At 67.4% G+C, this 20171-nt stretch overlaps 7 protein-coding genes across 7 annotated transcripts; 4 read left to right on the top strand and 3 right to left on the bottom strand.

Annotated features, from left to right (window-relative positions):
* Window positions 1-303: 303 nt before the first annotated feature.
* On the top strand, window positions 304-1353 carry EMIHUDRAFT_209801 (hypothetical protein; the record flags this gene model as incomplete). The annotated part of the gene is made up of 3 exons (XM_005770190.1): window positions 304-549; window positions 682-921; window positions 1051-1353. 3 exons carry the CDS (start codon window positions 304-306, stop codon window positions 1351-1353), a joined length of 789 nt encoding a protein of 262 aa, XP_005770247.1.
* Window positions 1354-1389: 36 nt separating this feature from the next.
* EMIHUDRAFT_209800 (hypothetical protein) lies at window positions 1390-3084 on the top strand (the record flags this gene model as incomplete). The annotated part of the gene is made up of 5 exons (XM_005770189.1): window positions 1390-1485; window positions 1719-1760; window positions 1948-2085; window positions 2704-2859; window positions 3016-3084. 5 exons carry the CDS (start codon window positions 1390-1392, stop codon window positions 3082-3084), a joined length of 501 nt encoding a protein of 166 aa, XP_005770246.1.
* A 1794-nt stretch (window positions 3085-4878) lies between these two features.
* EMIHUDRAFT_436305 (hypothetical protein) lies at window positions 4879-5866 on the top strand. Its single transcript, XM_005770188.1, has 5 exons — window positions 4879-5025; window positions 5095-5142; window positions 5221-5301; window positions 5421-5708; window positions 5731-5866. Exons 1-4 carry the CDS (start codon window positions 4966-4968, stop codon window positions 5610-5612), a joined length of 381 nt encoding a protein of 126 aa, XP_005770245.1. The 5' UTR covers window positions 4879-4965; the 3' UTR covers window positions 5613-5708; window positions 5731-5866.
* Window positions 5867-5944: 78 nt separating this feature from the next.
* EMIHUDRAFT_58718 (hypothetical protein) lies at window positions 5945-6346 on the bottom strand (the record flags this gene model as incomplete). Its single annotated transcript, XM_005770187.1, has 1 exon — window positions 5945-6346. A coding segment is annotated over one exon (402 nt), but the record flags the coding sequence as incomplete, so codon positions are not given.
* A 654-nt stretch (window positions 6347-7000) lies between these two features.
* EMIHUDRAFT_451326 (hypothetical protein) lies at window positions 7001-8817 on the top strand (the record flags this gene model as incomplete). Its single annotated transcript, XM_005770186.1, has 3 exons — window positions 7001-7098; window positions 7177-8050; window positions 8128-8817. The coding sequence occupies 3 exons, from the start codon at window positions 7001-7003 to the stop codon at window positions 8815-8817; spliced, it is 1662 nt and encodes a 553-aa protein (XP_005770243.1).
* A 363-nt stretch (window positions 8818-9180) lies between these two features.
* Window positions 9181-9720, bottom strand: EMIHUDRAFT_436303 (hypothetical protein). Its single transcript, XM_005770185.1, has one exon. The coding sequence runs from the start codon at window positions 9713-9715 to the stop codon at window positions 9260-9262; it is 456 nt and encodes a 151-aa protein (XP_005770242.1). The 5' UTR covers window positions 9716-9720; the 3' UTR covers window positions 9181-9259.
* Window positions 9721-11186: 1466 nt separating this feature from the next.
* Window positions 11187-19309, bottom strand: EMIHUDRAFT_451325 (putative DNA topoisomerase II; the record flags this gene model as incomplete). The annotated part of the gene is made up of 19 exons (XM_005770184.1): window positions 18771-19309; window positions 18440-18603; window positions 17987-18257; window positions 17711-17835; window positions 17343-17528; window positions 17043-17250; window positions 16679-16966; window positions 16318-16604; window positions 16101-16218; window positions 15905-15934; window positions 15591-15815; window positions 15137-15394; window positions 14172-15065; window positions 14016-14057; window positions 13732-13901; window positions 12022-12130; window positions 11520-11642; window positions 11345-11482; window positions 11187-11261 (listed from the first exon to the last, which is right to left on the bottom strand). Exons 1-19 carry the CDS (start codon window positions 19287-19289, stop codon window positions 11187-11189), a joined length of 4230 nt encoding a protein of 1409 aa, XP_005770241.1. The 5' UTR covers window positions 19290-19309.
* Window positions 19310-20171: the final 862 nt, after the last annotated feature.

Genomic DNA, 20171 nt, shown 5'->3' with positions numbered 1-20171 from the left:
AACGCCGGCTTCGGCCTTCGCACAGAGCTTACGAGGTTACGAGCGGAGCTAGCCGTTTCCATGCGGGTGGGGATAGTTTGTGTTTGGTGTTCTTGCGGTGACCGTGATTTTGGTGTGCCAGTGTGAGACCTTCGTGTAGTCGTAGAGAGAGTGTGTGGTTGTAAAGAAAGAAGGAAAGACTGCCTTGGAGCGATTTTAACTCCTCGTTCGAGTTGGCACTTCGGCTTGCTAAAAGAAACCCACTCCCCGCCGCCGGGCCACGAGGGCCGCCTGAACGCACACTCGCGGTGCACTCACTGACCCATGGCGTCCACGGACCCTCGCTTCGCGCGGTTGCACAGTGACCCGCGCTTCAAGCGCGCGCCAAAGCGCGAGCGCAAGGTCAAGGTCGACAGGCGCTTTGCCACGATGTTCACCGACGAGCGCTTTGCCGTCGGCGGAGCAGACAAGTACGGGCGCGGCGCAAAGAAGGCGCAGGCGGGTGGCCTCGACCGGCTTTACGAGCTGGACGAAGAGGATCCAGCCGCAGGCTCGGCTGACGTCGGCCAGGTCTCGGCGGAGGCGCGGCGGCCTGCAGCAAAGGCGAGTAAGAAGAAGGCTGGCAAGGCGGCTGCTGCTGCTGCCGCGGAGGCGGCGGCGGCGGCGGCGGCGGCGGCGGCGACCTCCGGCGAGGAGGGCGAGGAGGATGGCAACCTGTCTGACATGACCGAGGAGGCGACCTCGGACGAGGAGGCGGGCGGCGAAGAGGAGCAGGCGGCGCTGGTGGAGTACCTCGATCAGGCGGAGGCGGTGCCGCGCGTGTCGGAGGGGACACGACGGCTGGCGGTGTGCAACCTCAACTGGGACCAGGTGCGCGCGGTCGACCTGCTCGCCGTCCTCAAGTCGTTCGAGCCCGCGGGCGGCGCCATCCGCTCTGTCTCGGTCTACCTCTCTGACTTTGGGGCGGAGCAGCAGGCGCGAGACTCTTCCGAAGACACTGCCTGACCGGCCACGCGCCCCACCGTTCACGCCAAGAGGCCCGTTCCTGACACCTTCGCGGCACGTCTGTAGGCTCGCGAGGATGTGAGTGGCCCGGCAGGCGTCTGGCAGCAGCAGCAGCAGGCCGGCGGGGGCGAGGAGGGCGAAGAGGCGGACGGCGCCGAGGCGGACAACGAGAAGCTGCGGCGGTACGAGCTGTCTCGCTTCCGCTACTACTACGGCGTGGTAGTCTGCGACAGCGTGGCCACGGCGGAGCACCTCTACGCCGAGTGCGACGGCGCCGAGTTCGAGTACTCGGCGAAGCTTTGCTGCAGCGAGCCTCGAGCCGCGCGCGCCATCGGCCGACGAGTTCACGAGCGGTGCGTGAGCGGGTAGGCGATGTCGCTCGACCTGCGCTTCATCCCCGACGAGATGAGCTTCGAGCGCACGCCGCGCGACGCCGCGACCACGCTGCCGCCCCGGTACAGCGCGCCGTCTTTCTCGAGCTCCGCGCTGCAGCAGTCGAAGGTGCGGCTGTCGCACACGAGTCCGTGACATGACCTGTCCATCCATGACCTGTCCATGACCTGTCCGTGACCTGTCCGTGACCTGTCCATGACCTGTCCATGACCTGTCCATGACCTGTCCATCCATGACCTGTCCATGACCTGTCCATGACGAGTGACGAGTCCACTCCATGGCGTGCACATGGTCTGCCTGCTCATGACCTGTCCCTGACCTGTCCCTGGTGCGCCCCGCAGGTGCAGCTGTCTTGGGACGCGGATGAGTCGGAGCGGACCCAGGTGATGAAGCGAGACTTCACCAAGGGCGAGCTGCGCGAGCAGGCGCGAGATTCGCCGAGATCCGCCGAGACTCTTCGAGATTCACTTAGATTCACGAGATTCTCCGAGATGCGATGGGCAAGGCTGGACTACGCTGTTCCCTCGCCTGCCGACGGTGTGACTCACTCACCGCCCACCGCCTCCCCAGGACTACGCCGCCTTCCTCGCCTCCTCCTCCGACTCGGACGGCGAGGCGGACTTCGAGTTCGAAGGCGCCGCGCCGCCGCCGAAGCGCGGCTCGGCGAAGCGGCTCGGCGAGCTGCTCCGAACGGGTGGAGCCGCCGACGTCGAAGACGCCGACATGGGGATGGAGGCGACTTTCACCGCGCCGGGCGGCAAGCAGGGCAAGCGCGGCGGGCGCGGCGGCGACGGCGAGGCGGCCGAGGAGACGGTGTGGCAGGCGCAGCAGCGCAAGATGCGCGAGAAGCGGCGGGCGCGCAAGGAGGCCGCTGCGGCGGCGGCCGACGAGAGCGGCGCGGAGGGCAGCGGCGAGGAGAGCGACGAGGAGGGCGACGAAGAGGGCGGCGGCGGTGGCGCCAGCGGCGCTGTGGAGGGGGACGCGTTCTTCGAGAGCGCCTTTAGCGACGACGAGGCTGGCGGCGGCGGAGGAGGCGGAGACGCCGCCTTCAGCGATGACGACGTCGGCGAGGCTGAGGCGCCGCCGCCACGCGCGTCGAAGAAGCGGCCGGCGAATGCATCCTCGGCATCGAGCGGGGAGCGCAAGGAGCGGCGGCGGGGCAAGAAGAAGCGAGGCGCGGCCGCTGAGGAGGAGGGCGCGGGAGGGCGCTCCGAGGGGGGCGGCAAGGCGAACGCCGAGCTAGAGCTCTTGATGATGGACGGCGGCGACGAGGAGGGCGGCGGGGGCGGCGGCGCACGCAAGGGGTACGACGTGCGGCGGCTCGAGCTCAAGCAGAAGAAGGGCGCCAAGGGCCGGAGGGCGAAGGCGGGAGGCGGCGCGGGTCCATCGGACGACGGCTTCAAGCTCGACATGGACGACGCGCGCTTCAGCCGGCTCTTCTCGTCGGCGGACTACGCCGTCGACCCGAACGACCCGCGCTTCGTGCGCACGCACGCCTCGGAGGCGCTCCTCTCCGAGATCTCGCGCAGGCACACCGAGGGGCGCGAGGCGGCGGCGGTTGCGCCCCGCCGTCAGCCGCCGGGCGGCGGGGGCGGCGGGGGCGACGGGACTCTCGCAGCGCTCGTCTCTGCCGTCAAGCGCAAAGGCGTGCGCAAAGAGGGCAAGGCGGCCGGCTCGGGAGCCAAGAGGCGCGAACGGCCTCTCTAGGGCTGCGGGTTGATCGGACAGGTCCCACAATCGAGTGTCGTCACGGTCAGACTCAGAGAGGAGATTCAGAGAGTAGACAGAGAGTCGCGCTAAGACTATATGCACAACATCTCAGCTCCTCGGACCTCGCACATTGGCTAAAATCCCCGCCCGAGCCCACTCGTATATATATATAAATAGCCGTTGCGTATATGGGTTTATATCGGGGGACGGGTGTGGGTGTCGGTGTGGCAATACACATCGTGCATCTCGAGCACGAGGCCGCACGGAGGCGCACGCAGCGACCGCTGACAGGCTGACAGCGCTCGCGCAGGCGCAGCGGCCCGCAGGACGGAGAGGCGGGCGATCGAGGGTTTGAGGCCCCGCGCGCGAGGACGGAGAGGCCGAGACGCGAGAGCGGGAGAGAGAGCGCGGGGGGTGGGCGTGGGGAACGCCCTGTGTCTCGCGTCTGAGCGCCCCGCGGATTACAACGCCAGCATCACACTCCAAACGAGTATTTTTATCCAGTCCCACACCACAGCCCAGTCGTGATGCCCACGACGGCCGAGAGCAGGGCGACGCTCACCCACGCCCATCGGTCAAAGAGCTTGAGCCTCAAAGCGCTATAACGCGCGACGCGTGCAGCGTGCAGCCCGATCAGTGGGCAGTTGGAGCCGTACGCTTGCGCGGTGTGGCTCACACAGAGTGCGAAGACGAGCTCGTCCTGCTCCATCACAAATCCAGCGGCCACTGCGTTGAGGATGAGGTCGTGGTTGGACGGAGAGCGCAGCACGAGCCTGCGGCGGGGTGTCATCCGTGAGGGTGCGCCGAGCTCGCCCCCCCGGTTCGAAGAGCCGGCGCCCACTGCCGGAGAGCAGGACGAGGAGCGCGACAGCAACCTTGCCGCCGATGATGCACACGTAAAAGGCGGCGCGCTCCCTTGCCGTAATGCCGCTGACAGGCCGCGTGACCGCGGCTCCTGAGCCGTACTGCGCAAGCGCGCGTGGATGCCGGTCAAGGTACCTACCCACAGTTTGCGCCAAGCCGACTGCACGGAGGTGAGTGTGTACGTGTACGCCTCTGACGCCATTTGAGCACCTTTGAAAGCGCAGCAGTTCCATGGCCGGGACAGTGCGAAACTCGCCCAGCCACAGGTGTATCTCGTACGACTCGACCAGGTCGCGCAGCCCTAGCAACGCAAAGGTACACGTCGCGACGGCGCGGAGGAGCGGGCTCCCGCTGCTACAGCTCGCGTCCAGCGCCTCCGCCTCGACGACCGACTGCATCAGGTAGGCAGCGAGCGTTGTCTGGATGAGGTAGGAGAGGAGCAGTGGCAATGCGCCGTTGCCGTGTAGGAAGAAGTCGGTGGCGCGCGTCTCTGGAAGCGCGTTGAGCCAAAGGAGTATCGCATTGCCGTAGACGCTGTCGCGCGGGAGAGCACGCGTGATGCCTCCCACCTGGCTCTCATTGGCCGTACCAGGGCTGAACGGCTCGCCGACCTTCTCCAACATCTCGTCCAGCTGGCCTGCACGCCCCTCTGCCGCTTCGGCTGTCTCCATCGCCAATGCATTGCTGGCCAACATCTCCTCCAGCTGCCCTGCCCGCCCCTCTGCCGCATCGGCCGTGTCCATATCGCATTTGCGTGCCAGCGTGTCACAGACTTCGCTTTCCGTTTTAGTACGTACGTACTTCATGCTTACTGGAAGAAAAGGGACAGGGGGTTGTGTTCTCTAGGGCCCTAAGGGCCCTACGCGCGGCGGCTCGCTTTGCTCTTTTTTCTTTTTTCACTGGTAGTGCATGATCGCGCTGGCTGCACACACCGCACTCGCAAGCTTGCGCTTCCGCGCCTACCCGCTGGTCGCGGTACCAGCTATAGCAGCGTCCCGATCGCAGTGCAGCAGCATGAGTGAGGTCGCAAAGGCTCAGACCGCAGCGCCCGGTGGCGACACCATCTTTGGAAAGGTGCGATATTTGCACGCGACTGCTCATCGCGGTGGCGCTTGCGCTGACTCCTGACTCCCGCCGCCGCAGATCATCCGGAAGGAGATCCCGGCCAAGATTGCGTACGAGGACGACACGGTGGGCCGAGCGCCGTCGTTTGTGACCCGTCCGCAGTGGTGGTTTGGCGGCGGTTGAGCTGCTCCTGACCGCCTTCAGGTGCTGGCGTTCCACGACGTGGCGCCGCAGGCGCCGGTGCACGTGTTGGTCATCCCCAAGAAGCCGATCGCGATGATCCAGGCGCACGGCTGCGGAGCACCTCACGGCGCCTCGTGAGTGTTGGGCGACGGTGGCTGTGATGGTGGTGGAAGTAGAGGCGCCGCTCGTAACGCCGAGCCGAAACTTTCTGCCCGCCGCAGGACGTGTGCGAGGACGACGAGCCGCTGATTGGGCACCTGATGGCGACCGCCGCCAAGGTTGCGAAGGGTCTCGGATTGGATGACGACGGCTACCGACTGGTAATCAACAACGGAAAGCACGGCGCGCAGTCTGTGTACCATTTGCACGTCCACATCCTTGGGGGGCGGCAAATGACGTGGCCGCCGGGGTGAGCAGAGGCCGAAGCCGTGAGGGCCGAAGCACCATCTTTGGTGCGCACGGCGCGCGGCCGGATAGGATGAGACGCAAGGCCTCATATACAGACAGAGATAACGCGAGAGAGAGATATTGACACGTGTGCAAGACACGCCCCTCAGAGGGCCTTCTTGCCACCTCGAGTTCAGTGGCAGAGGAGAGACGTGATTGTGTCGAGAAATCACGCAGGGATAGTTAGCATTGCATTTGATCTCTAGACTCTACACGACCCATCGTAAGCCGCGTCGGCAGCGGAGCCGCCGCTCGAGCGATGATTCCGCCGCCGCCAGCCCGCGTGCGCTTCGAGCGGGTGGTGGCGCGCGACGAAGGCTGCGACGATCTGGCCGTGGTCGAAGGCGAATTTCGGCGGCGCTCGCTGCAGATCGCTGATCGAGACCACACGGATGCCCTTCGCGTCGTCGCCGCTGCGTGGTGTGCCCCGCGCCCTGCCCACGAAAACCAGCGCAGCAGTGTGCCGGCGCGGATCTCGCCGTGGTTCGCTAAACATACACCACTGCTGCAGCTGCGTCACCTCGAGGCCGGTCTCCTCGGCCGCCTCGCGCGCCGCTGCAGCCTCTGCGCTCTCACCGACCTTCACGAAGCCTCCGACCATCGCCAAGCCGCGACCGTCCTTGCGTTCAATGAAGACAACGTGGCGCACGGTGCCGACGCTGTCCTCGAGCTCAATGATCACGTCCGCTGCGAGGCTTGGCGTGCACAAGCAGAACTCTTTCTCTCCGCACAGGCAAGTGCCGCTGGCAGCGGGCTCGACGAAGTCGCGTGTGCAAAGAGAGTTGAGTGGACCGGACAGCTGCGCGTGCCGCAAGGTGAGGGCGAGCGCGTACACGGAGACGGCGACGAGCGCGAACTCGGATCGGCTGGGCATTGTGCACCCGGACGCGGCGCTCACTGAGCGGCTTGGCTGAGGCGAGCGTTTTCGGATTTTATCTTCTCTGGGAAGCTGGGCAAGCTGCAACAGACGCGCTTGCCTTGGTGGCAAGAACCCAAATACGCTAGGTTGGGCGTGTTGTAAGTATTTTCTACCCCGTGCGAAGAGGAGGGCGATGAAAAAAAGGTAAATCTGGGGCTGGGTTGAGGAAATTGCAGGAGCCGTCACGAGGTCGTGCTTGCGTCCCAGAGTGCCCTCGCGCAGAACCAACGCAGCTCTCACAACTCATCAGCACTCCGTTCTCGTAACTACCATCCGGCCGCAATCGGCCCTCAGTGCCGGCCGCGGGACCGGGAATGGCCGCGACGCTGACGGCCCGGAGGAGGAGAGACCTGCACTGCTCAGGACACTCGGCATGCGAGTCTGCGAGACTCACTCACACCGGACGCATGCGGGTGGCTTGCAGCGGGCGGCACAATGCGCGCGCTGACGGAAGATGAGATCTGGCACGACCCGTGGGAAGAAGCAGCTGCTGAAGGTGCCGTGCGGCGGTGGATCGAGGAGAAGAAGCATCGGTCGTCAACTACACTACGCATAACCAGCACATCCTCCGCGTGTGTGAAGACCCGCGATCGCTGGAGCGGTCGCGAAAGGCAGATGATCAGCGTTCTACTCTCGACGCATGCCCACGCACGAGCGCTCGCCGACGCTGGCTTGTCCGCCACCGCGGCGCTCGTCTCGCGCTGCGGCACAGCGACTCCGGATCGCCTTCTCCGTGTCACCGCCTCCGATGTTGCGGTCGAGAGTGGTGGCAGCATCGTGAGTGCACGCTCGCAGCTCGCTCTTCTGTCGGCAGAGCTTGGAAGCATGGAGGTGTCCCAGAAGGGCCACCTCGTCTACGCGTTTCCGCGCGACGTCCTGCGGCGCGCTCGACGACGCGAGAGCCAGCAGCCGCTCGCTCGAGCAGAGACGGCGGGGAAGGCATGCATCGGGCTGATGCTGCTCGCGTCTGTCTGTGCGCTGCGCCCGCTCCTCGCACGCGGCAGTGTTCACGCGCAGCGCGTGAGCCTGAGGCACGAGTTTCGTGCGCTTCGTCACGCCGTCGTCGGAGAGCAGCGGCTTACAGGCGGAGGCCCTTTCGACGCGGGCAGAGAGGGCGCAAGGGCTGGCGGAGAGGGCGCAGAAGCTGCCTCGGACGGAGAGGCGCGGCAGCTCGAGCAGAGCCTCGCGCTGGCGTGCTTCGCCTTTATGTTTGGCGACGGCCGGGCGCGCGTGGCGGCGCAGCGGCGCGAGGCTCAGCTCGCCGCCGTCGCGCGCTGCATCCGCGCCAGCCGAGGCGCGGTGTGCGCCGCGCAGCTGCGGCCCTTTCTGCTCGACCCCCCGCGGGCTTCCGTGCGCGGAAGCCGCTCGGGCGGCTCCTCATGGGGAGCAGAGTCCGCCTCTTCATGGCTGACGGAGGTCGAGCCGTCGCTCCTCCCGATCCTGCTCCGCTTCGACGGCCGGCCCGTCGCCACGGACGAGGGCGAGGTCTGCGCCTTCCCCGGACCGGAGGAGGCTCCCTTGCCTCGAGCCTCGAGCCCTCATCCCTCTCGGAGCCCTCGCAGGTCGTCTACTGCTTCCCGGACCTGCTCGCCACCGCCGGCAGGGACGCCAGCTACGGCCTCTACCCAACGACCGCGCCGGTCGTGCGCGGGGCCGGCTCGGTGCTACGCCGCCTCTCCGGACCGAGCGCCGACCGCTCCGACTACTGGGAGGAGGGGGTGCGACCCTTCGCCACCGGCGCCTCGGCCGCGCTGCAGCGCAAGGTGTACGCCGTCGCCTGCGCAAACTTGTGCGCGGCCGTCGTCCTCGGCGGCCTCCTCGGCCCGCTGCAGCTGTACTTGCGGCGCGGTGCGGGCGGCGCTGCGGCGCTGACTGTGGTCAACTTCGTGTACGGTGGCATCCTCGCCAACGGGCTGGCGTGGCTGCTGCTGCCGGCGGCGCGGCGCGTCCGCCTCTTCCGCGATAATTGGGCGGCGCGCGGCCGCAACCGGCGGAGGAGGAGGCTGGCAGAGCAAGTCCTCGCCGCGGAGGCGCCACTGCCGTTCGTGCCGCCGCACGGCGAGCGGATCGCGCGCGGGATGCGCGCGGCGAGGCGGCTGCGGGCGCGCGGGCGAGAGCACGAGGCGGCACGGGGCGATGTGGTCTACACGACGGCGAAGGACGTGCTCGAGCAGTCGGAGGCCCACGACCCATCGAGGGAGGCGTGGGACGCGGAGCTGGAGCGGAGGACGGGCAGGTTGGGAGCGGCATAGTCTCACTGACATGAGCTCGGCACTCGGGTGTGCATACGGCATTTGTGTTTTGACGCACGGGGGCCACATAATGACCTGTGCGAGCTCACGTATCTCGTATGTGCCGCGCGTGACGCACGGGGGCCGGCCGTGGGCCTGCACAAAGACCGCAGGGCGGGGACCTGTTCCTTTTTACCCATCTCCTAGTAGAGGTGTCCGTTTTATTTATTTATTTATTTGGGCCACGCGCACGCCCACGGCCGGCACATACGTGCGTCAAAACACAAATGACAAAAGACAAATCCGCCGTGCCAGGTGCCAGCGTGATGCGTGTGACTCGTGTGCCACGCGTCGAGCACGCTAAACCCTGCACAAAGATCGCACGGGCGGGGACCTGATGAATTTTGGACCTCAATACGCTCAGTGTCCGGCCCACACGCAACAGACAACACGGCTCAAAGGGTCACTCCTTCGTCCCCGCTAGCATGGCCTTGGCCGTGCCATCGCCGTACACCGCATCGAGGGCGAGGCTGCGCTCCTCGGTCGGTGCGAGGCGTATATACTCGTCAAACGCCTTCAGGCACTTTTGCAGCGCCTCGGCCGCCACCTCTGCCTCTTGCCGTTCGCGGGGCAGCCCCTGCTGGTACTTGAGCTCGTCTCGCAGCTCGGCGAGCTGCGCGAGCACCTCGTTGCGCAGCAGGTACTGCGTCGTCTGCTTGGACGACGGCGTCGAGCCGCCGAGCAGGTACGCGTTCGCCTCTGGGCTGCCCGAAGCGTAGTAGATGTTGTCGCTGTACGCGTTGAAGGCCCGCTTGAGCGCAACCGTCTCGAACGGCTCGTCAGTCACGACGCCGAGGATTCGCGGCCACTCGGACGGCGTGCTCAGCGCCGGCTCGAGCGACCGCAGCGTCTTCTGCATCCGCACGACCGGGATTAGCAGCAGCGCCGGCACGGCGGCGGGAGGCCCGCCCGGCGCGAGCCCCTCCTTGCCGCCGTACTGGACGGCGTCCGCCTCGTCCTGGAGCAGGATGCGCACGCGCTCGAGCCATTTGGCCTGCAGCGGCTCGCGGTCGGGCGGCGCCAGGCCGGCGCGCTGCTGCCAGCTCTCAGCAGCGAGCGACGCGGCGGGAGCGCTGGCGAGGGCGGAGCCGGCAGCGGCCCGGAAAAGCAGTTGGCGGCGCGAAGCGAAGCTGGTGGCGCCCGCGAAGGATGCGAGGAGGGCCGCGAGGGCGCAGTTGCGGGCGTGGCGGGCCATCGGCACCAAACGTAGTAGTGGCTGGCGGCTCGACCCTTCGCGGAAATCAAGACCCTCACCAACTCGAGCAGCCGCTTCGGTGATATGCGCGTCATCTTCAAGCACCCCCCCCCACGCACCTGGGGACCCCCCTCTAGGTCGACGGTCTGACCAGGTGGAGGTGGGGGGGGGTACCTACACCCCCCTGTCGCTCAGCGTTCCCGAGCCAGCGGCAGCTGACCCCCCCTCCGGGTAGCTTACCCCCCCCTCGGTCCCGCCCCCTCGGTCAGCTAGGGTCCGGGGCGGAGCCCCGGCGGGGTGCGGGGCGGAGCCCCGCGAAGAAAATTTTGCGTTTTTGCAAGCAAAATATCGGTCGTCGGCCCTAGTGCTTGAAGACTTGTCGCCTTTGCCACCGCCGCGGCCGCCCTGCTCCCGGTGGCAGATAATAGCCCAAGTCGAAGAGTGCGCCCAGCTCTCGGTATCTGGGTGGGCAGGCGGGACTAGAGAGGCACGCTGGTGCACGGTTGGGGGCGAGAGCCGCGCCATCTTGGACCGTCAGGCGAGTATTTGCAACCGGGAGCTCGCCGCCGCCCCTACTCCGCCGCCGCCGCCCTCCCGAGGGCAGATAATAGCCCAAGTCGAAGAGTGCGCCCAGCTCTCGGTATCTGGGTGGGCAGGCGTGACTAGAGAGGCACGCTGGTGCACGGTTGGGGGCGAGAGCCGCGCCATCTTGGACCGTCAGGCGAGTATTTGCAACCGGGAGCTCGCCGCCGCCCCTACTCCGCCGCCGCCGCCCTCCCGAGGGCAGATAATAGCCCAAGTCGAAGAGTGCGCCCAGCTCTCGGTATCTGGGTGGCAGGCGGGACTAGAGAGGCACGCTGGTGTGGGCGAGGGCACTGACGGCTGTGAGGCGCTGCCACGCCCATGGGAGGCGGAGCCGAAGTAACCACACGCTGGTGTGGGTGCTGTTTTTTGCGTAGCTAGGACGGCTCGCAGTGTGTCACACGTGAGTGAGAGACAACGATACGTGATAGAGTACTTTGCATGTTCATACTCATTGTTCATACACACACGGACACTACGTGTTTCCTACCACCACTCAAACGTTCGTCCGTTCCGGAGTGCTACATTCCCAACTCGCTCGCTGCTATTCCAACTACGCCTCGTCATCTCCCTCCTCTAACTCAACGATTGCTTTATCCGCAGCCTCATGCTCTGTCTTCCGGTGCTTCTTGAGAGCGCTGTTCAGTCTTGACTTCCGCAGTTCTCGTACAGCTCTTCGAGCTCCAGCCACCCAGCGTGTGTCGGTGAAACCCGAGTCGTGTTCATCCTCTCCAAACTCACATCGCGTGAGGTAGCAAATAGTGTGTCGGCAGCAGTCAGCTTGTTGCGCCGCTTCTTTCCGATCAGTTGATCGGGGTCGCACAAGCGCATGCCGAGCACCGCCTCGATCTTGTAGCAGAATGTGGCACGACCGCGTCGTCCGCACCGCCGCCTGCAAGCCGTGCCTGGCGCCGATGCTGCCTTTTGCGTTTTGGCACTTGTAGCGAGCACACATGGTGCGGTGCGCGTACTTGAGCAGGCGGTGCGCGCCGCAGTTGGCACAGGGGCCCTGGGAGTAGGGCGTGCTGCGGCATGTGGACGCGCGTCCAGGTATTTTTCGGGTATACCTGGACTTTCTCGGGTATACCGGGTTTTACCTGGGTCTTGGGCAGGCACCCCCCTGTCGGTCGAGCAGTCTTGGCTCCCGCGAGGTGTACCCCCCTCTCGGTCAGAGGCCTGGCCAGGGGCACCTGTAGGGGGGTACCACCACCCCCCTCATGCTCACACGTCTTGCGAGAATGGGGGCGGCTAGGTGCGAGGGGGGGCATGTTTTGCGAGTATATGGGACAAAAGCGTCGAAAATGTCCCAAAAAAGCGTGTCTCGAGTTTGTGGCAGCCCCACAGCTGGCGCGCGCTGCCAGGAAGCACCGCTCGAGTGTCGGCCGCACTCCCTGGCACCCGGTGAGTGCGGCCGACCGACCAGACCGATTAGGCTCGACGCCGCGCTTGCTGTGGAGCTGCCACAAACTCGCCGCCGAGCGTGCCACCGACGGCGTCCTGGCGGAGGTGGTGGAGTTTGAGACCTGAGGCTGCGGAGGTGACGCCTGAGGTACCGGGCCGTGCACGGCGACTCAGCCGGCGACCGCCACGGGCTCAGACGAGACTTGTCGACGCGTTCCGGCTCAGCTTCACCGTGGTCCTCGGGCGTCTGTCGCCGTCAGGACCACCCATACAGCTCGCGGGTTTGAGGTCGCAAGAGCCAAGATGGTGGCGTTTGGACATCCCAACCATCACACAAGACAGCCTGTAGGTGGTGGCGGGACGGCGCAGTGTTTGTGGCACTCGGCAGTAGGCACCCGCGGCACGGCCCCGCTGTCGGCTCTCGCGGGCTGCGGAACCGGCCCCAGAGGGGGACGGTCCGGGCGAGTGTGGCAGCTCCTGCGCTAGTATGGGCAGCCTCTATCATAGCACTACTGATCCTGGTCATTAGAGCTGCCAGGGATAGCGTCAGGAGCCGGTAGGAGTCAAAACCCCTCATATTTGAGACATCGTGTCCCATATACTCGCACAACGAGCCGGGGGGGGTGTTTGAAGATGACCCGCATATGAGTGCCTCGACCCTTCGCCTTCCGGAAGTGGAGAAAAACACGGCGGGAGTGTGTGTGTGTGTGTGTGTGCACTCACACGACGGTAGAGGGGGCGCTCCGCCGCTAGGGGAAACCCAAAGCGCAGACTAACCCTCGGAGACACAAAAGAAAAAGAGCTGCATACATGTGCACTGAAAAACAAAGAGATCGCGAGCGCGCTATATCCACAGCTATATCCACAACAACGCGGTCCGGTTCAGTGTGTGAGCGCACCGTCGACCGCCACAGCACCGTACACAATCCCAGAAGATCAGCATGCATGATTGTCTCGCCCGTGTGCAGTGCCGCGTGTGCTCAGCCCTGCGAGGGCCGCAGCCCACAACAAATCGGCGAAGCGAGGCGCTCCGGCTCGCCTCGCGCGTCCAACGCGCCAGAGCAGAGCCGTTGGTGCCGTGCGCGCCGCCGCCGCCGCCGGCTCAGTCCATGAAGTCAGACTCCGAGCCGGACTCCTCGTCCGAGTCGTCCGCGTAGATCGACTTCTTGACCGCGGCCGCGGCGGCCGCGCGGCGGGGGGCGCCGCCGCGGGCGGGCGCGGGCTTGGACGGCGCGCCGTCGTCGGACGCGGCGTAGTCGTCGTCGTCCGAGTCGGCCGCCTTCTTCTTGGCGGGCTTCTTGGCCGCCTTGGGCGCCGCCGCCTTGGGCGCCGCCGCCTTGGGCGCCGCCGCCTTGGCCGGCGCCTTCTTGGGCGGCGCCTTCTTGGCCGCGACCGGCTCCGCGTCGCTCTCGTCGGAGGCGTCGAGGTCGAGCACGTCGCGCGGCGGCGCCGCCGCTTTGCTCGGCGCCGCCTTGCTCAGCGGCGACGGCTTCTTGCACGGCCGCTTCGCCTTTGGCTTGGGCAGCGGCGAGGCGGACGGCTCCGACTCGTTCTCCGAGGCGTCCTCGCTGCCGTCCGAGTCATCGTCCGACGGCGCCGCGTACTTCTTCGCGGCGGCGGCGGCCGCCCGGCGCGGCGCGGCGCGGGGTGCCGCCGGCGCCGCCGGGCCCGCGTCGCTCGCGTCGGAGCCGTCAAACTCGGACTCCTCGTCGCTGTCGGCGACGGCGGCAGCCTTCTTTGCGGGCCGCTTGGCCGCCGCCGGCTTGGAGGCGGCGGGCTTGGCCGCGCCCAGCTTGCGCGCCGGCTTGTCGGGCTGCGCGTCCTCGATCATTGCGGACCAGTTCGTGCCGTGCGACGCCGCCGCCGCCTTGCGCGCCAGCCGCTCCATCAGAGAGAGCGGCTCCTCCTCCTTCTCCTCGACGGGCGGCGCGTCCGCGGCGGCCGACGGCGCCGCCTTCGGCGCGCCCTTGGGCTTGGCGACCTTGCGCTCCTTCTGCACGAGCGGCGCGGCCGGCGGTGCGACCTCCTCGGAGAAGACGGGCTCGGGCGCCGCCGCCGCCGCGGGCGCCTTGCGCTTGGGCGGCGCCTTCTTCTTCTTTGGCTTGTCCTCGTAGTCCGAGTCCGACTCCATCTCGACGTCCGAATCGTACGCCTTCTTCTTGCGGCCGCCCTTAGCGCCGCCCTTGCGCGCCTTGGCGGCCGCACCCTCGGCGGGCGCCTCGAGCGCCGCCTCCCACTCCGCGAGCCCCGCCTCGAAGGCGTCGAGGTCGGCCGCCCACAGCTGGCGCGGCGAGGTGGCGAGCAGCGTCTGCAGCTCCGCCTCCTTGGCCGTGCACTCGCCGCGCAGCTGCTCGACGCGCTCGCGCGTGAGGCTCCACAGCGGCATCGAGAGCAGGTAGTCGTACCCGCGCGCCGACGCCGACGCGCCGCCTTCCGCCTCGCCCGCCGCCTCCTCCTCGCCGTCGTCGCCGGCGGCCGCGCGCTTTGGCGCCGGCTCGAAGGGCGCATACCCCTTCTGCGCGAGCTCGGCGACGAGGTCCGCCTTCTTGCGGTTGGCGATCTTGAGCTCGCCCGAGATGACGGCGAGCACGAAACGCATCCGGTTGTCGAGCTTGGACCACTCGCCCGTCAGCTTGTCCTGCAAATGCAGCTTCCGCTTCTCGTAAAACGAGAGGCGCAGCGCGTAAAAGTCGCGCAGCACCGCCTCGACCGCCTCGTACTTCTGGATGCGCCCCTGCGCGTCGAAGAGCGTCATGTTGGACGTCGAGATGGACGACGACAGCTTGAGCGCCTTGTGCAGCCCGACCTTGTTCGCCGCCGCCGCCGCCGCGTCGGAGGCGAACTTGAGCGTGAAGGAGACGGTCGTGTCGGTGTGGTTCTCGCGCAGCTCGGCGAGGGCGCCCGCGAGCTCGGCCGACTTGGCGGCACCGTCGGCGCGGTCGCTCATCATCGGCTCGAGGACCGTCTCCTTGTAGTCCTGCGTCCACTTGCGCACCGGCAGCTCCGAGATGCGGAGCGTGCGCTCGTCCGCCTACGGACCGGTGCGCCGATCCGTGAGTGGGCGGGCGGCGCTCAATCGCGCGGAGGCTGTGCTCGTCCCGCCTTTGCGATGGAGCCGTACGTCGAGTACGAGCCCTTCTGGTCCGCCGGCGTGACGGTGCCGGCAAAGCCACGGTACCACGGCGTCATCGGCTCGGGCTCCTCGCCAGCCATCAGCCGGCGGAGGTTGGCGACGATGTCGCGCGGGTTGAAGTTCGGCACCGAGGACGACCATCCGGTGCCGATGCCGTCCGCGCCGTTGACGAGCACCATGGGGAGGATCGGCATGTAGTAGCGCGGCTCGATGCGCTGGCCGTCGTCCTGGCGGCGACGGCGGAGGGCGGTCAGGGCGGCGGCGGCGAGCTGGTCAGGCGGCTGGCAGGGTGGCTGGCAGGGGCAGCGGCTGGCTGGCGGGGAGGCGGGGCCAGGGGGAGCGTGGGAGAAGGGGATAGGCGGGGTCAGGGGCTTGGGAGAAGGGGAGAGGGCGAGGGGGCGAGGATGGCGGGAGCGGCTGCACCTCGAGGTACTCGAGGAGGGCGTCGTCGTGCGGGTGGAAGATGAGGCGCGTCAGCTGCGGCAGCTTGCAAAAGATGTAACGGGGCGAGGCGGCGTCCTTGCCGCCCATGAGCCGCGTGCCAAACTGGCCCGCGCCGTGCAGCAGCGCAATGTTGTTCGAGCCGACGAAGGTCTGCGCCATGCCGACGATGGTGCCACCGAGAGAGGCCTCGCCGTGGTGGTAGGCCTGCGGGGAGCGGCGCCGGCCGGGCGTGAGGAGGGGAGAGAGAGAGGCGGGTCTCGGCGCGTGCTCGGGCGCGCCGAGTGCTCGGCGACGTAGCCGGCGAGCTGCGCCACCTTGACCTCCTGCGGGCGCGGGGGCGGGGGGAGGGGAGGAGGAGTCAGCGCGTGTGGGGAGGCGCGTGTGTCCCGGCGGTGAGGGAATCCGTCCGGCCGCCTGCTTGAGCATCGACTTGCCGCGGCGGAAGCAGGCGAAAAGGATCTTGCGCTGGCCGGGCTTGAGGCCGTCGACGAAGGACGGGATGGAGCGCATGTTGTCCGCGTTCGAGAAGTGGATGAGCTCGCGGTCGACAAAGTCGTGGTACGTGAGGTGCGACTGGGAGTGGTCGACATACGCGTCCGCATCGTACCTTGGGGGTGGGGGCTCGGTCGGTCGGCGCGCCAGATCCGGAGCTGTGGGGCGGGGGCGGCGGTGCGAGGTCGTCGCACGGCGGTGCGATGTCTCGCACCCGCGGAGCCACTCCTTGCGCGCGTCGGCCATCGACTTTGAGAATGCGCGCACGATGCCCTCACGGTCGGCGTCGCCCGTCCACTTGAAGGAGAGCTCGTGCAGGTCGAGGTCGGAGAAATACGCCTTGGCCTCCGCCGCAGAGGAGGTGCCGAGCCCCTTGTAGTACTTGATCTGCCAGCCGCTCGCGGCGGCGCCCTGCTCCTCGCGCCAGTTCTCGTACTCCTTGAGCGTGAAGAAGGCGATCGCCTGCCGGCCCTTGGACGCCTTGACGATGGGCGTCACGAACTCGCGCAGAAAGTCGTGCCTACGCCCGTGCCACAGCGAGGCTCAGGGGCGGGGGTGGGGCGCCGAGCAGCGACGCGCGCGGGGGCTGCGCGCTTCTGCAGCAGCGCGGGCCAGTAGCAGTGCAGGAAGTTGATCACGAGGCCCTTGATGTGCGAGCCGTCGTGGTCCTGGTCCGTCATGATCATCAGCTTGCCTGCGCACGGCGGGCACGGGGTGAGGGGTGCGCGAAACGGGTGAGGGGCGGCCAAGTCGCCGCCCCGCCGCTCGCCGTAGCGCAGCGACTTGAGCGACGCCTCGTCGTCGTAGCTCTTGCCCTGCTGCAGGCCGAGGATCTGCTTGAGCTCAGAGATCTCCTTGTTGGCCTACGGTGGCGATGCGGGCGCGTCACGGACACTGCGCCCCCCCGCCTCCGGCGCCGCCCGGAGCCTCCCCGCTCACCATGATGGTCGAGTGCGCCGCGTCGCGCACGTTGAGCAGCTTGCCGCGGAGCGGGAAGACGCCGTAGTGGTCGCGCCTATCCACCGTCCGGCAGCCGGTGTGCGGGTGTCGGGCGCACCCCTTGCAGGCGGTCGCGCGCCCGACAATCGACAGGCCCGCGACGGCGAGCGCCTTGGCCGAGTCACCCTCGGTGATGATGAGCGTGCACCTGTTTCCGCAGCGGCGGGGAGAGTCGAGGGAGAGGCTCAGGGGTCGAGGCCTCCAACTCTCTCGGCCGGCAGAGGGGAGTGGTCCGCGCACTTCGAGCCGTTGCGGCCGCCCGCCTCGTTGGCGTCGTCGAGCTTTGGGATGCCCGTCAGGCGCGACTTCTTGGTGCCGTCCGTCTTCTTGAGGTCCTTGGACTGCTTCGACTGCGCGAAGGAGAGGATCGACTCGAGGACGCCGCAGTTGAGCGCGTCCTTGAAGAACTTGTCCGACGGCTGGCACCTGCCGGGATGCGCGCCGGGTCGGCAATGGCCGCGGCGGATAGGGGGGCGGCGGCGACAGAGAGTGGTTGCGAGGTGAGGGGCGCGAGAGGCGGCGGTCAGGAGCGGCGGTAGCGGCGAGGGGTGGCCGACGGTGAGTGGCGGCGGTGAAGCGGGGTGAGGGGCGGCGGCGGTGAGTGGCACTTTGAGCCGAAGGCGGACTGCTTCAGCGTCATGTTCTCCTTGGTCTGCGAGTCGAAGGCGGGGTTCTCGATGAGGCAGTTGATGAAGACGCGAAGGTGCCCCTTGACGTGGTTCGGCTTGAGCACCTGCCGGCAGTAGGGGCCGCACAGGGGCCGGGGTCGGTGCCGCGGCGGGGTCAGTGGCTGCGGAAGAGTCGGTGGTCCGGAGGGGGAGGTTCGGCGCCTTCTCGAGCCCCTTGTGCTTCTTCTTGAGGTGCTCGAGGACGCGGTCCACCACCTGGTCCGCCACGTGGTTGACGTGCGTCCCTCCCTTGCTCGTGGCGATCGAGTTGACAAAGGAGACCTGCGCAAACCCATCCTCGGATGCGGCCACCGCAACCTCCCACCGGTCGCCAACCTTCTCGAAGACGCGCGGCACGGCGTCCGCCGCCTGCTTGGGCCCGAGGAAGAGGTCGACGTACGACTTGAAGTCCGCCACCGGCAGCTTCTTCCCGTTCAGGTACACCTTGACCGACGAGTGCGTGCAGCCCGCCATGTCGTACGCGCGCCTGCTCACGCGAAAAGGGGCAAGGGCAGGCGCGGCGCGGTCGGCCGGCGGGGGCGACGGCGATTGCGAGCGGCCGCGGTCCGCCGCGGCGGGGACGGGCGCCGCAAGGAGAGGTGTGGGCTGGCTGCCGGTCGGCGGGCGGGGGCGGCAGGTGGGCGGCAGGCGGGTAGCGCGGCGGCGCACCGCTCCATCAGAGCGACGATGTCCTCGTCCATGGCGGACATGCCAAACTTGGCGAGGTCGGGGACCCAGCTGATCTTGGTGAAGTCCTCCTTGGCCGCCGCCTTGATCTCCGGCTTGGACTGCGCCGTCATGTTGTCGCTCCACTTCATCTTGAAGCGCTTGCCCTGTGGGGCCGCGCGCCGGCCTCAGCGAGGGCAGTCGGCGGACAGAGTGCGGGGCCGGGCTGCGAGCGCGGCGCCACGCGCGTGGGTGGCAGGCGCGGTGGTTCGTCGCACGGGCGTCGTGGCGCGGCGGGGCGGCCACGCGCGGCGGGCATTGAGGCGGCGCGAGCCTCGGCCGAGTCGGAGGTCTCGACGACAAACTCCGAGGAGAAGATGTTGGCGAGCTTGGCGCCGTAGCCGTTGCGGCCGCCGGTCACCTTCTTCTGGTTGTCGTTGTAGTTGGACGAGGTGAGCAGGTGCCCGAAGATGAGCTCCGGCACGTAGATGCCGTGCTCCTGGTGCATGACAACCGGGACGCCCTTGCCGTTGTTCTGCACGGAGATGCGGCCGGCGGCGGCGTCGATCTCGACGCGGATCTCGGACATGGACGTGTCGCGCTGCTTGTTGTCCGCCGCGTTGACAAGGATCTCGTCGAAGATCTTGTACAGGCCGGGCACGTACGTCAGCTTGCGCTGCGCCATCCGGCCGGCGGCGGCGTCGAAGACCCACCCATCCTGGGTGACGGCCTCGACCGAGCCGACGTAGGTGTCAGGGCGCTGCAGGATGTGCTCGCGCTGCGTCAGCTTCTGGTACGTCTGCTCCACCGTGCCGCGCTGCGCGGCGGCGGGCTTTACCTGAGCGAGAGGCATTGTGCCAGAGAGCGAGCGAGCGAGAGCGAGAGCCGAGCGCAGCGAGAGGGCGCAGCGAGGAGCGAAGGAGCGAAGGAGCGAGCCCGAAGAGCGATTTAAAGAGGCTGACACAAGAAAAACGCGGATGTGCCACCCATCCCTCCCATGTCCTCGTCCCATCCCTCGTTTGGCGTGTCTGTTTTCTTTCTTTCTTTCTTTTTTCCCATGGGTTGTCCCATCCCTCCCTTGGGTTGTCTGTTTGCTTTCTTGTCGCGGGGGAAGGTGACTGCACCAAAACCCGCGAAGAATTGAGAAGGGAACTTGAGATTGGCTTGCGCCGCATTTAGTTATAGTGTCCAGTGGTCGAATTGTGTCGGCGGGCCGAGTGTCGTTTCGCCTCTGTCGCTGGTCCGGGGATCTGGTCAGCGTGGTTGTGGGAGAGCCCCGCAATCGGCCTGCGCGGCGCGCGCGGGTCCATAGCTATGAATGAAACTACCCCTACAGCGAGTTCGCACGGAGCGAGCCCGCGGGTGGAAACCTACCCTCCAGTGGAGAGAGCAGCGTCCCTTCCAGTGGACGCGCCTCCTCCTGTTGGCCCCTTGCGAGAGGAGTCCTGGAGAAGCGCACCGCCATCGGAGGACGGTGTGATCAGCGACACAATCTCCGGGTCCGACGACCCGGACTGGCTCGAGCCGCACCCCCGGGGGACGCACGGGCATAGTCAACTCCAAGCGTCAGATGTAGCGGCATGGGCTGCGGCATCGACCGTGGGTTTCCGATCGACGGGAGCCCTGAGGTGCGCGTCGACGGGAAACGTCGAGGCGAACCTTGCGTCCCACCGGCCCGACGGCTCGGGCGGACTCGACGAGGCGGACCCCTGGGGGTTACACTTCGAGACCGACC

This window comes from Emiliania huxleyi, assembly GCF_000372725.1.
Source record: "Emiliania huxleyi CCMP1516 unplaced genomic scaffold EMIHUscaffold_40, whole genome shotgun sequence".
Taxonomy (NCBI): domain Eukaryota; phylum Haptophyta; order Isochrysidales; family Noelaerhabdaceae; genus Emiliania; species Emiliania huxleyi.
Note: the sequence above shows the minus strand (reverse complement) of the source record. Positions and strands in the feature narration are given on the sequence as shown.